General features: G+C 36.0%; 2 protein-coding genes across 2 annotated transcripts in view; one reads left to right on the plus strand and one right to left on the minus strand.

Moving 5' to 3' along the window:
- The window catches only part of LOC105268978 (T-lymphocyte activation antigen CD86), a gene marked incomplete in the record, with an annotated part of 141,679 nt that extends 141,374 nt beyond the window's left edge, over positions 1-305 (plus strand). Inside the window, 1 exon segment of the mRNA XM_011308920.1 lies at positions 1-305.
- Positions 306-13,999: 13,694 nt separating this feature from the next.
- On the minus strand, positions 14,000-15,767 carry RpL36 (ribosomal protein L36). Its single transcript, XM_011308921.1, has 4 exons — positions 15,680-15,767; positions 15,351-15,477; positions 14,877-15,011; positions 14,000-14,161 (listed from the first exon to the last, which is right to left on the minus strand). Exons 2-4 carry the CDS (start codon positions 15,474-15,476, stop codon positions 14,075-14,077), a joined length of 348 nt encoding a protein of 115 aa, XP_011307223.1. The 5' UTR covers position 15,477; positions 15,680-15,767; the 3' UTR covers positions 14,000-14,074.
- Between the last annotated feature and the right edge of the window lie 26 nt (positions 15,768-15,793).

Here is a 15,793-nt window from a genome sequence, read left to right on the forward strand (position 1 = left end):
GGTTTAGTGGTTTTAAAAAAATATTTAAGATTTACTTTATCTTGAGAACAATATATTTACTTTCAATTTTTTAATTTTTGTTGATTTAATTATGAGTGATTTAACAATTAGATAGCTGATTATTCTTATTGAAAATAGTATTCTTCATTGGAAGGAATTCTTTTCTCTGTGCGAAGACTGGATCAATGAAGGTAGAAAAATAGAGGGTTTTATCACTGTACTGGAGAGTATGAATGATATGAGAATATTGTGGCCAATACAAAGTGTAAATAGTGAATGAAGAAAATATATTACTTTAGAATTAATCAATGAATCAACGCGAGAATCTTCACAAATGTAAGACTTCCTCTGAGACTGCATTAAAATCTTCTTTCAGAGATAAAACATCATTGCCACGTAAACTGTCCGAAATGTCAATGACGATTTTATGGATTGCTCATTGGAGCATCGCTCATTATTTTTTTGTAACTGACGTTAGCAAAGTGATCAAGAACTTCGTGAGCGCAATCAGCTTGTGCATTACGCCAAACCAATCGACGATGAGAATCGCTAGATTCTCATGAGAAAATCTGTATTTTCCCTTGAGAAAAATGTTCCCCCAAATTTTTATTCCCAAAGTTGCGAGATGGTTATAGCCGTGAAAAATATTATGACTTGAGAATCTCACGTTGAATTATCACACGTCCATTCGGCGCCTGCAGTTCAATCGTGATCATAAAAATTTCAGAACGTAATTTCAATCTTGTCATTTTATATATTTCGGAAATGTCTGAATTCTCTCCGCGAAATTCATAATCGACTTATTCAAACTTGATTTCGTTGGGAATTGAATCGGGTATGAAATAACTGATGGGAATTCATATTAATGTCCACTGATAGAAAGGAATAATTACTGTCAAAAATGAATTTGATTGAGGGCTGGGGTCGGTTCAATCCGCTCAAATATCGCAATAGGTTTGATTGACTAATTAATTGAAATAGTTCTTAAAACTCGACGGCAGTACCTGGGGCGTTCTATCAGTGATGAACGTGAAGATAGAGCGTTCTTCTCTTCAATTAATATGAAAATAGCAATTGAACATTATATTGAGTAAAAGCTATAAAAATTTTTACGTACGAGTCATTGAAAATTTCCCTAAAAAAATGAACGAATCTGCTTGAAATATTTCGTTTACTGATGATACTTCAACGGTAGTTATATCATTCCGTAATATTAAAATCTATCACCTAATAAAATCAAATGCAAAAATTTTGAAAAAACACCATAACACGATTTAATTGAATACTTGGTAATCCCACAATAGCAACAAAAAAAAAACAACAATTCGACTCTCATTGAATCGCCAAAAGAACTAATCATGAAAAATTGATGGCACAGGTGTGAGTGTAAATAATTTATCAATGAAAAAAACTGAAAAATAAAACCTGAAAAACAGTTGTCACATTTTCGCAGACGATGACAAAACTGGTAATCAATGAATTGCCGGAGGTTCAGTGGTCTAGAAAGATAACGACAATATACACACGACATTTCGTTGACAACTTTTTCGCCTGAGAAAGTGTCTAAATATAAGAAGGCGAGAAAATAAATGAAAATTAAAAAATGCGAATGATTGTCTTTTACTTCACTCATACGTACCGTTATAGAAAGGATGAAGGATTAATATAAGTGTTTCATCTAGCCAATACAATGTATATTGTAATCTATCATCAGAAATAAATTATCGACAGTAATGATTCTGCCAATATCATCTATTTCGTCTTTCTGGATGTGTCACATTTTGTTTTTAACCGAGGGTCCGCAAATGGGAATAAAAATCCAATTAAATCGGGAAAATAATTGGGATTATTTCATCTCATTAGCACAATCCTTTGAATTTCACTGTAGAAATCATTTGTCCCATTTTCTCCTTCGCGAATTATGTTTTATTTTCAATATCAATACCTGTAGACGACATTGATTGGTTCCAATCTTCATTAATTAATTAATATCTCCTCATTTATCGTATCCCACTGCAATTCCCTATCGATTTCCTGATAATCACTATTTATTACATTATCACATTCAGAACGAATCGACAATACGGAAACAACTTGAGGTTTCATTTATCGTCTAGCTGTTACAGTAAAAATTATTTATATAACTCATGAAATCTAATTAAAATCTCAATTTCTACCTGTTCAGCATAATATTGTACAAACAAAAATTCCTCGGATCAACATTCACTGAAAAATGGATATCTCATCCAATATTATCTTCCTCGATACCAAAAATTCCTGCGCACCAAGAAGATTGCCATCTTTATGAATTCTCCAAGAGCCCTCTAAAAAAACCTAGCTAATTAATTTTAATGGAAAACAATGACAAAATCGATAATGATCAATACTTGTGCTATTGAAAATAGTGAAAAGTGTTGTACACAAGGGATTTGGAAAAAAAGAGCAGGTCTCGTTGGAATGGAGATAAGGCATGCCGAGCGTGTCCTCAACTAATAATAATAACCAGACATTCTCCCTTAGTTGAAAAGTGGTTAGTTGAGATCATATAATGCAAACTGGGTCAAATTGATCGTATCTTATTCATCTACAAATGGGAGGATACGACCCACTCAAGTACAGTAAACGGTGCAGGCCATGTTCTTTCTCCTCGACCAAGTAATAAGTAGTAAATATCGCTATATATCCGATATTCCGTCGATCCAATGTATTTCGCTATAAAGGATTAAAAAAAAAGATTGCAGAGCGAACGGGTTATCGATACTGGGGCAAATTGGATTTGACAATGGACGATATCTATTATTCTCTCCCCCTGTCACCTCTTTTTTTCCACTAGTGCGCGACGCCCACCGTAAACGAATAAAATCCACTGACACGATATAATTGAAATCTCAAGCTATTTTCACTTCCATTTAATTTTCTGAAATAACCACCCCTGGGTATTGCACCTTACGCAATCAGTGGATTCATTTGGAAGAAAATTGAGGACTCAGCAGAACTTCGTGATTAGCCGCTAATCAATCTTAATTCCATCAGCGACTTCCAGTATTGGAAAAATTAACAGAAAAATATGTGGCATGTCGAGGATAATTGGAGATCGGAGAGAAATAGTCAAGAGAGTTTACATTAATTACGGTAAGTCTGGGAGGAAATTAAATTTTTCTGGAACGTGCCATTATTTTTGCTTAATTCCCTGGTACATTGAAAATTGAAAAAAATTCACTAAACGATAATAAGATAGATTGGAGCACGCAATCATTTGGAATAGACCATGAAAACATTAGGAAAACTGGCTGATGCCAACGGGAAGCCAATGTACGGCGATATATACTTGGCACGTCGGAGGGACCACATTGACCCACTGGGAGCCATTAGCTGGAGTGATATCATAATACCCCGAGATCAGATATATCACTTACACGTTTTTGATGATACCTACGGCTCCACTGAGAGTTATTACGCGAAAAACAAGATTCTTCTAGCGCAATGAGCCACAATAAAATGATCATTTTTCAAGTTATTTACAAATTTGAAAACCAGTTGATAAAATTAAAGTTAAAAAATACACTGTTTTTAAATTTTATCATTATTCCATGTTTGACGAACTCAGGTATCATCACTGTGGAAGAATTTAGCTCACAAAGTTCTCAGTGAATTTTTCCAAAAATGCCACAATTTCCAAAAATTGAGGAAAAATTTATAAGAACAGACGCGAGTTTGTAAAAAATTAGTGAGTCCATCTGTTCGACAGTTTCCCATAAATGGCAAAACAATCTGACAAATAAAAATGTAATGAGATACAGGTAATAACTCCTGATTGCGAGAGAATTGTTAGCTGGTTAATTTTTATTTAAAATTCGCAATGGTGTATGTACCTGGAGGGTAGGTGAAATGTAGGGGAGTGGTGTAGAGTTGCCTGGCGCATGGAGGACGCGCTTTCAGTAGTATTGATTACAGCCTCCTATCCAGGTGCACAGGCAGGGTCAAATCTACCCATCTCTGTTCCCATCCCATCCCCTATATTTTCATCCTCCCACTCTGGTGTTTTCATCTCCCTCCTGTTATCGTGAATTTCCACGGGGTCTCTCCTCTTCCAGCGTAAACTCAACCCAGTGCTCGTTTCACCTTTACCCCAGAAAATGGGGGAAAGAGAGGGATATAACAAGAGATGCCATTCGTGCACCTGGCTACATCCAGAAATCCTGGCTTATTCCTGCCCTTCTCTTCCACCCACACTGTCACTTTGAGTATTTCGTATCACCTGTACGAATCTCCGGTGTACCACCACCGTCACGCAACGGATCTTCTCCGGGTTTATCTGCATTCAGAAGCGCACCAAATAACATCCCCCAACCATTTAATCTCACATCCAATCCACTGCTAGAGATGGAAGATGATGACGGCTGATAAGGGATCATCTGCCGGAGGAAAATATTATCTCCGAGCGTTCGAGACGACTTATCGACCAGAGGCCATTTTTTTTTTTCATTTTTTTTTCAAATTCAATTGCACGGAGATAATTAAATTGTAGGAATTACCATTGGCATAGGGGAGAATGGTACAGCAACATTGTAAAAGGGTTGTCGCCGGGTAAATGCTATACTGTTGGAAAAATACACTTGAAATTTCATGGGAAAGAATAGGAATTTTTTTTTTAAGATGACGAAGTTACATGAAATTTCTGTGGAATTAATTCAGAACGAATGCACCACACGATTGGTAAATGTCATGATAACTTTTCCTATAAATCTTTATCTGTGTATGTCTTCTGTGAGTATATAGTATCAGGAAGTAATGAGATCAAATGTCTCCCAGATTTTCACGGAGATTTTATAATGACTGTTTGAAAACTACTTTTGGGAGATATCGCTTGAGTTGTGGGAAAAGGTCGCATGTTTCTGAATCTATTTGTGAGTTGGGAGCAACGAGTCGTACGTGGCCTGTTCCAAGTGAATTTAGGTATTTCAAGTTTGGAGAAGTTGAAGGGATGTGACCATCGTCTTTTGGATCCACATTTAACGTTCTGGCAGTGAAAGATCGTTGCAAAATAGTGCAGTGAGAATAATCAAGTAAATTCGCCGGAACATTCCATCAAGCAGACAGTCTAGAGTCTTTATTATTGATAGAAGTGCTAAATGTAACTAGAAATCATCGAGAACTCTAAATTATCCGATTTTACAGTATACACATGATGTCCACTATCCCAAATGCTTATAAAGTTTACAAACAACCATTATTTTCTGGCAGAATAGGAAAATCGACAAAATAATGGATTACAAAGCTTCCGGTCGGAAGCAAGAACAGAAATACATGAAAAAATTTAAAAATCACTTAAAATATAGAAAATCGAACTGATAGAGGTAGTTCGGTCACTGCAAAAGATCATGAATTAATGGAGAATGAATGCATATTTGAGAAGCTTTGATCCACTCCATTTTTATCTCCCAAAGGAATCACTCGTTAACTATTAACGAATATTCATTCGCTCGTATCAAATTCTACCATTCATTAATAATTAAGGACTTGCATTTAGTACGAATGAACGATTCTATCAGTACAGCAGACAACCGAATTAATAATTACTAATTAATCTTTGTTAGAGCTGAATTGTAATGGATTGCAAATTCAATTTTGAAATGTTTTTCTCAAGATGAACACCTGTAAAAGCTCAAAAATTGATTGAGTATTTGAAATACTAATGATAATAATGATAGCTTTGGAAATTGATAACGAAAATTAAACCGCAAGACTTCCTTCGGGCATCAAACGGCGATCGTCAACAGTATTTCTATATTTTTTAATAAAGAAATTTGAATGCCGTCCAAAATCGAAAATCCCATTGAACAATATGCACATGACCTACATTCGAAAGCAATTGTAAAAAAAAATGAAAAAAAATACAAAAACAAGTGTGTGGTATTGAGTATCGGAATTGGTATTTCAACACACGTATCGATAGAGTTTGATCTCCCCGGATCGAAATATATCGGGTCTCATCCTTCTTATGCATTCTTTGATTCTCAACTGAGTTCCATACGTTTTTGTCATACGATTTCTGTATCGCTTTTATTTTTCGTTCATTACTATCGGTTAGAGGATTAGTATACTGCTGCTGCATGTGGGTGGCACTCTTGGATTAAAATAAAAATGAAAAAATAGAAAAGCGTATGAAAAACAAAACGGAAAACAGAGTATTGGAAAACAGTGGCTCAAAGGACATCCAGTGTTCAATCGGATGCCCTGATGCATACATGGGGGCTTTGCATGTCATGGGTGTTTGTGAATATTTTAGATGCATTCACCAATGAAGTGAACTCACAGGGCTTTGGCGTGTAGGTCAGGGTTCAAACTTTGTCTAACCTATCAACTCCGTACGTGTCTTTTTTTTTTAAATTCAGATATAGCGGAATGTCACGCATTTTCGCCGCATAGTTAGGCTTATGAAAATTTACATTTTTTCAATAATTATAATTTATATTATTCATAAACTTAACAAAAAAATATACATATTATAAATAATATATATAAATATACTACATGGGTATATTTAAAGAATTTATCAATTTACTGATTTGGGAATTCATTTATTAGTAAAATAAAACACGGGAAAAAAATATGTATATCAAAAATATAGAGTAAATAATACACGGACATTCGACTGTTGAATCAATATTTGCATATTCCTCATAGGTTTGTTCAGAATAAGTACGCTGTTTATTTTGAATAGCGGTATGAGCTATCTATTTGAAAGCATAGGAATTATACATAGAAATTCTTTTTGGTGTTTATTTTTTCTGTGCGGAGTGTAGCAAACAAGGTGCAAGTTCTCAATGGGTTCAGAGAAAATAATACCGTGGATAAAGATCTTCATGACTTGATGGTTGAGTGAATTCTCGAAAATTCTCGCAAATTCTTTTCTCAAAAATACCAATTGAATTATTTTAAATGATTTTTTTTAATTGAAAAAATACACGAAGGTAAAACGAAAATGTGACACCAAGGCAGTAATAAGTTTTGTGGAAACTGAATAAACACACCTTATTCATTTTAATAACGAGAATTCTTCATTTGTATGCAACTCAGGTTTGTTGAAGCAATAATTGATTTGCACTCTCATTCCCTCGAAAATATGGAGAGACGTCATGAAATCCAGTGAAGTACCGGCAGTTCTCCAAAATTGAAGCTGGAGTAAAATCCAAATTGAATCCTTATTTACTCGGTGGTACAATAAAAATAGATTCAGAGTACTGAGAAAATAAACTGAGACTTTCAACCTGAGTTTGTTCACAGAAAATAACTTTCAACATTTTCCCATCATGTAGCGTGCAGCATCGAATACCATTTGGACCAGATGATGTCAACGTCACTTGCAGAAACTTTCGTACCAAAGAGTTAATGGCAAATTGACAGTCAGTATTGATATACGTGATGTGAATGTTCGATCGAAAATCAATCTCGAAACAAGCTCGTCATCTATCTGCAGTTGCCGTATTTTTTTCACCGAGGTGGGGGACAATTTATTTTCAAATAACATTCCCCGGGTTTTTCGGTCTTTGATGAATCCATCGGATGAGTTTTATTTCAAAAAATCGAATAATTCGTATTTTATGAATCAGTTTAGACTGACTCGTCTATATATATAGAGTGTTTGAACTACGAGGAATTTTCATCGGAATTGTGTGTAAAAAGAGTTCGAATCAAATAGAGAGATCGCGCGTCAATCACGTCGTGTTTTGATGGAAATTACAAGTGTTTTTATTTTAACCAGTCGTAGGTAGAACTTTTCTTTATACTTCATTATTACCCAAATCTTTAATTTTCCATGACTCACAATTTCTCATTTTTATATAAACAAAACGTATTATAAATCGAGAGATTCTGAATTGTTTTATTCGCTCACACATCCAAACATTATTGACCTAAATATCACGCGGAAATATTCCACGATATCATACCGATTTGAAAATGGTAATAATGACCCCTTTCAAAAATATCGTTTGCAGAAATGTTTATTTTAATTATCTCAATTATCTGTTCTGAGGAATTTCTATAATAGCGCAATTAGTTGAAATGTTTGAAAGCACTTACATAAATCTGAGAAGTCTTGAGGCACAGGTTTGGGTAAAGTCGCGGGAAAAAGCCATTGATGATGAAATGTAAAAGCCATTTGTCTTGGTGGTTTGAATTGGATGGGTCTGGTGTGCGTTGTTATTGACAAGCGTACCACAAGTTCCTGTCACCGCAATCACTAAACACAAAACCGATACTACCGGTCAGTAATACCAATTTCTACGTACATAGAGCTACGTCAACCCTAATTTCATTGGTGTGGAAGCAGATGGTAATTTTGTGAGAACATCAATTAACGGATTAGCTTTGATATCGCCTGGTCGACCATTTCCTCTGGTTTTCCTGTAATTTTATAGAAAATTACAAATGACTGGAACTATGAGGACGGCCAGTCAATCTTTTCACTCTCGTATCTGTGGTCCGGTAATTCGAGTGTACCAGGATAGGGACTAATTTTAGGGAGTCGATTTATCGGCTTCCGCAGTGAACAGAGGAATCGGAGGACTCATTCAACCATTTTTATCGACTTTGGAAGTTTCTGGGGAAATTTTCCTCATCGTTGGACGGATTTTTGGTGGAGTATTTCATAAGATCAGAGATCTCTATCATTTTTCCTCCGAATCGCAAGATTATTTTTATTACACTAACTTCTCTGAAAATTCAATAGAACCGATATAACACGGGATAAATCGGGATTGCTCTGGAATATTCTCTATTGACTACTTTTTCGGTTGAAATTTTTGGTACAATTTTTAGAAAGACAAGGGATTCATCTGAATTGGAGTGAAAAAGAAAAACCTTGAAAATTTACTGTTCTGTGAGCCCATAAAAATATTTGGATGTCTAAAATTCAATGGATTTTATTCTTTATTCTTCGGTGGTCGAAGAAAATTGAAATTGAAATTTTATGAATCTGTTTTCGCCAACCAAATTCATTGTGGTTCTCCTGAAAATTACTTTTTTCAACCGTCGATATCTGAACTCTTTCGCAGACTGAAATTCCTCAAGTACTGCAGTCCCTTTTGTAGGTACGGTTGTGTGGCAAAAAATCCTTGATTGGCGGAAATTTCGTGGTGGGGGAAAAACTGGTATTTGGAGTGCCGCACCAATCACAGGCTTTCAGAATAGAATAGTAATTGAAAGGCACTCGGGAGGGGCCTTTCTCCGCGGTCCGCGCGAGTTGATATACCTGGATAAATGATTTCAAAGAATTAATTCCCTCTGAGCGCATCGACGGTTGCAGAACGGAAAGAAGCAGTGCGAAGCCAGGACCAGGAGAAACTTGGGAAATACCGGTGATGGACCTCCGGGAGTCAGCTCCCTAGAGACTTGAGAGATTATTTTTACATTCCAAAACTTCGTTACATTAGTGATAAAAAATAAAGAAACATTTACACTACGCAAAGTGGAGGTAAACAGAATGGAGAGTTCTCCAAGAATCACTCAATAAGTTGAGGTGAATGTGCAGCGTTAAATTGCGAGTTAATATAAACACTGTACAGTAATTACTACCAACGAGTTCGCTGCTTGCTTTTCATTTTAATTGAAGAACTTAAGTGGGGCATTTTCTTGGCTTTAAGAATTTCACTTACGCAAACGAATATTTATTATATTCGATACCGTTTTACCCAAAATTGAAAATTATAAGACCGGCGGTCAATCGGCTGCCTTCCTTGGGCTAATCAAGGCACTGATAAATGGGTCTGTTTTCCAAGCTTCGGAAATATTGGCGTCGAGATTGGCTCGGTCCTCAGGCCAATCCGGCCATCCTACATGGGCTGCCCTTCTGGGTTGCGGTGTGACGACTCAATTTCCATATAAATTTATACTCGTAACGTCATGATAAGCAAGAAGAGACGTTTACGAGCACTCGGACTTCTAATCAGCAGCTCGCGGATGCGACTCAAATGATCTCGGCTGGTTTAGTTAATCTCGTAATACGTGAAACTTGAAACAGTAACGAACCGTCGTTGAACCGAGGGATATCAGTATGGGCCGAGAAATTATTCTGCTCTGGCCCATCCTTGCCTGTTACCAAACAACTCTCCCACGACATTTAACAAAATTTACATTCAACTTCCATGGGGTTTTGAGAGCTCAGTCGCCGTGGTTATTTTGTTCATAAATTCCGACTGATGATAACATCCATTGAATATAAAATTGAAACAGCGCGAGGATATACATAGAAACCTGCTTATTCATGTCGGGGGCTTTGGGGAAATATAACGAATAATGAATCGTTTCGAAAAATGAATCCTGTATTACTGCTGGAATTATCCTCTCGCTGGGAATTTTTCTGTTGCTATCGCGTCACTATTTTTAATACGCCTTTTTTTTACTTTTGTTTTACACGAGGGATACCAGCCGGTTTGAGAGAAAATTACAAATTCTTTTCCATTTTAATGTAGGCAATAAAGAATTGGTTATCATAATTTGGATCGTAATTTGAATTAATGATGTCACGGTGCGCATTTTAATCTGAATGCAGATATTTTTTTTTCTTCACTTTCTCATATGCATACAAATAAAAAATGATTAAAAAATGCAATGGGCCGCAGGCCAGTCAATTCCGAAGATTGGCTACGATTGGAATTGGAAATGAAATTTGTTAGATGCAGTACGAAAATGGGGTCACGAAAAATACGCGCCGTTAGTCTGAGGATAGCTGTAGAACCGGAAAAAGAGGACAACCATCATCAATTCAACGAGAAATAGGATACGTAAAAATCACGATCAAAGTGGATGAAGGTATCTAGTCCTTGAAAACTAAATTGAATTAATTAATCATTGGTTTCAATTAATTGGGCGGATTTGAAATGATATTGTTGAATAATTTCGACAAAATTATGACATTCAATGCATCTTTACTTTCAACCGACAGTCACCTGCAGTATAATTTCATTAACACCAAATAAATTTCACCGAAAATTCAGGCGTAAACGCAATGTGATAATTGATGACTGGTTAATTAACAAGGAGATGGGTAAAATTGAAACGCACAAGGGAGCGAGGCAGTTTAGTGAAAATTTTGAGAGCCGAGAGCAGGTGAATAGTGTAATGGATAAACTTTATACCTCTGTGGCCGGAAAACTATGAATTATTACAGACTGGCTATAATATCAGCTACAATCGTGAAACATTACGGGGTATCCGGTAGCCGAGATAGAAGACTACACTTGGGAGATTGGTGTTGGTACGGAGTTGTGTCGACAAGGGATGAAAATCGATATTGAAAAATATTGGCATCAACGATAGCCACCGAGGGAACATAACATTCGCCTACACCCTAAAACCCCTCCAAAGAAGATACTTGGACCATGTGGGTGGATTGAATGTTTAAGTATTTATGAATCGGTAAATCTTGTGGAAGAGGTAAACTCCTCCCTTCTAGCAGAAACAGGTCCACGTGGAGAGTTTGGTAAAATATCCGGAATACTGAGGGAAAAGTCTCTCTCATCCGGACCACATATTTTTACCGATCGTATTTTAACTCCCGACACCCTCTTGAGGATTTATAACAACCACCGCTTAAATTGCTATGGAACACGAAACATCTACAATTCTATGTATGGTTTTGTTACTCACGCTAAATTTTCTGCCAAGGTGATTTTTTTTTTTCAACCTCTCCGCATGTGGTATTTTTTCACTTTATTTCTATTGTTTCTTTTACCATCCCGAGCGGACAAAGAATTATTGTTGGTGCTGGTGGTAACAAAAAACAAGCGATTACGAGTTTATTCGCGAGGAGAGTGATGCCCCTGGATCCATTAAAAATGATCCTCATGTGGCAAATATTCTGACGAAATTGAGATAAAACTCAAAACACTAACAATCCTTAATCAAATAATAATAATAATTGCAATTTTATACACGCCCAATTAATATTTCTGCAGATATTTTAAAAATAGTAGAAGGAGAATTCTGTGAGAGAAAAATTCCTCTGAATGTTCACTCACACACGAGCAAATTGACGGGAAACTTGTCTCCCATTTTTTTATATCATTTGTCAACTACAAAAATCCCCTGAATTGCAAGGCAAAAAATCAGAATGATGATGTGGAAAAAATATCTCTACTATATTCAAAATTTTGTAGAATTTTCCAGAGAGTAAAAAAACGATAGGTCGTACAGAGCAACCTTCGTAATTTATCTTTAATGCAATAAAAAGTCTTTAGCCAGGGCTAGGTGTACAGTGGGCTCGCTATATGATGCATAGTGTTAATAAACGCAACTTGTCTGGGCTCCGCGTATTTTTTTAATGGTTTTTTTGCCCTCTTTTTGGAGTTTTCCTATCCAAACGACCCTTCTTTCACACAGCAAAACTGCAGTATATTCCTCTCACCTTCTGTATATTGTGGAGTAGAAGGTCGGGTAGAGGAGGGAAAATGGTTATACACCTACGAACTTTTAATATGCCTCGTTTTAGCGATTATTCAAAACGACAGCCCGGTGGCCTGAGGATAAGTACTTTCCGGTCGATGACCCACTTTCCACGACCAATACTTCTTTTTCTTTGATACCTGTAGAATTTCCTCCAATTTTAGTCCATTTTTTTCCAATGCAAAAACGAATAATAAATAAATGATTCTTTCTAATTATCCACATCACGTTGCACCTTTTTCCCCACGAATAAATTCAATACTGACTGCCGGATTAATTTAACTTTCAAATTAAATTCAAAAAAGTCAATATTTCAACTGCATTATTGAGGAAACTAACTGAACTGGAAGAGAGCCCACGGTATCGTTCATAAGTTTATATTTTCTGAGGGAAAAATTCAATTTCTCTAAGCCAGGAGTTCTTTTCAGATATCAAATCGAATTATTCAATATAGGAGAGAAAAAGGTGGAGTCCATTTCTGGGTTACAGATTTCGTGAATCATGCAAAATTGGTGATAACGATGGCACTTGAATTATATAATTTCTATAATTGAAATTAGAATGGGTAATTACAGAATTCGGTGATTATTTCATAACCATATGTTCATAAATTCAAGATATTCAATTGGAAAAAAAATTCGTCCAAATATCTCACCTCAAATGTATTTTCTTGAAAAATCGAGTAACTCCTCAATTCTTCTGTAATCCTCCTGTTATAAAACTCCCATTTCTTTCAGAGTTTATCCCAAAAACTATTGATCCGTCGGCTCATATTGTTCTGCCACTTGCCAATTACAGGCAAAACGCCAACGTCATCACCAGAAAAATTGAATTAATCTCGTATAACAATACAAATCCAATTCAGCAGCCATCATGAAGATGAAATCACAAGCAATTTCATGTGCTCTGTATGGGAGGAAAATAACTGAATCGCTGACACAAGTATTCTCTTTGCCCTCCTCTAAGTCTGGCACCAGAACGTGATCCAAGTGGATACACACATTCTACATGACACCCATCATTTAACAAGTATGCAATATGAGTTAAAGCAAAAAAAAGTGAAGAAAAAAAATTGAGACCATCATAAAAATTGCTCGAGACATAGGAATCGTTATACCTGAATTTTCAACCTGGAAACGACATCGTAACTCCCTTGACGTTCAGTACTTGAGACGATAAGTGGCACGAAACATGGAAATATCACTGTTTTATGTTTTTTTTACAGCTAAACACGTGAATGGATTTTCAGTTGCCATTTCCACTTGATTTATTTCACTCTCTGTTCCTACAAAGGTTTTCCTTCAGTCAAGGGAACGATAAAATTTAGCGTATTCGAATAAACATTGAGCAATAAACGTAAATTTAACAAAAACCAGATCAAAGAAATTTCAAATTCATCGAGTAGATGTATCAAATATTTTTATCAGGCAAGGTATGTAATTTTTTTTTTCGAACGATTTGGCATTATCATCATGAAGGTAACATTGAAAAAATCTAGGATACTAACAATTTTTGTTGTGATTTGGAAAAAAACTTTGTCGAGTCGTCAGGATTTCATGAATGATTGTAGGTCATTTTATTTTTTTCTTAATTTGTATTTTCTTACAAATAATCAAAGTACCCATGTTTAGTGGTGGGCTGCGGCCTTTCTCATCTGGACGAGGATATTACCCAGCTCTTCACGCTTCCTCTTAGCGCGAATGTGCGTGCCCAACTAAAATAAGAAGTGTTTTGTTAATTTTACTTAATCGTGAGAATGATTAAACTCGAAACCCCGAAAATAATTCAATTCCACGATTTCACATCTGAGACTTTGAAAACCGTTAAAGGCAAAACATGTAATCGGTATGATCATTTATTAAAACTTCATTTTCATTAATAGAAAACTTCTACGGCTTTCCGAACGTTAGATTACTTCAACGGTAGAATCGTTTCCTGAACATTTCATATTAAAATCTCTCGCACTCTAGATACACTCACAAAGAAAAGGGGTTCATGATTAATTTTAACAGCTATATCCATTCGCTACGGCATCTGAGTCTGACAAACTCATTTCAGAGGGGAAATGGATAAAACAGTTCAAGGCAGACATGACAGTCCTGTTGAAATGAATGATCTTAGAAGAAAATATTTTTTTCGAACTAAAAGGTGATACGCCAAATTTATATCACGATATTTTCGCCCGAAATCGACCTTCACAAGAAAAAACAATACGTTGAGACCGAAACCATCGAAATATTTCGAAACAACTAGGGAACACAATTTCCCTAGTTGTTTTGTTAGTTGTTTTGAGCGTTTTTTTCTCATACTCCCGGATGTATTCATGAAAAATTAAACACTGGAGTTTTTCCCGTCTATTCGAGCGCATGAAGTGTGGGATATATGAATAAAGGGAGAATGTAAAATTTTGAATGAGTGTTTTGACTTACCCTCCTCTTCAGGAATTTCAGTGCTCGCTTGTCTTTGGAGACCTTGAGCAACTCCATAGCACGTTTCTCGTATGGGGCGTGTCCGGTCACCTCGCGGATCAGGTCTCTCACAAATTTGCTGTGCTTTGTCTGACGCTGAAATCAGTAAATGGCATATCAGGTTTAGACACCACTACAGACCTCCATAATTAACAATAACAATTAATTACTTAATGGGTAGTCATCTGTCTACTATATGAGCAGAACACGTTATGAATTGAGAATATTTTTTTTTACACTTTTTCACATTATAAACATTTTTTTTTTCCAAAATCCTGAAGAGTTGAATTATGGAATCGAGACGGAATTGATATATTGAGAGAGTCACAAATTCTCTACGACGCAATCGATTTAACAAAGGAATTTAATAACTTCAATGGTAAAATTTTTAATGGATTCTAAGGTTATGTTCAGAAAGTAATAGAATTCCCTTACCCCCTTTAGACGAGCTGGTCTTAGAGCCAGGGTTTTCTCCTTCATGCCCTTGTTCTTTGCTACGCGAATTTTAGTGGTTTTGTGACCCTTATTCAGGCCAACGGCCAACTCGTACCTGGGTGCCATCCTGAAACACAAACACAAGCACTTGTGAATTATGGTTTGTGGTTATGTGATATTTTCCAAGATCTGATGGATTTGTCTGATGAGATCCATTAAATATTACTTGAGACTTTTTACTCAAGATATAATAACGAAGCACTGATATAAATATTTTTATGATTTTCACGGATTACTCAGATTTTTACAGATTTATACCGCGTACGAACCTTGGGCTGACGAGAATTCACGTTGAAAAGAACTTTAGTTCAGCAATTCTACGCATGAGCACGCCTCCGATACTTTAGCCATCTCGATTTTTTTTTCGCGTCAAATTAGAATGG

Source organism: Fopius arisanus, unplaced genomic scaffold (assembly GCF_000806365.1).
Source record: "Fopius arisanus strain USDA-PBARC FA_bdor unplaced genomic scaffold, ASM80636v1 scaffold00063, whole genome shotgun sequence".
NCBI classification, from domain to species: Eukaryota; Metazoa; Arthropoda; class Insecta; order Hymenoptera; family Braconidae; genus Fopius; species Fopius arisanus.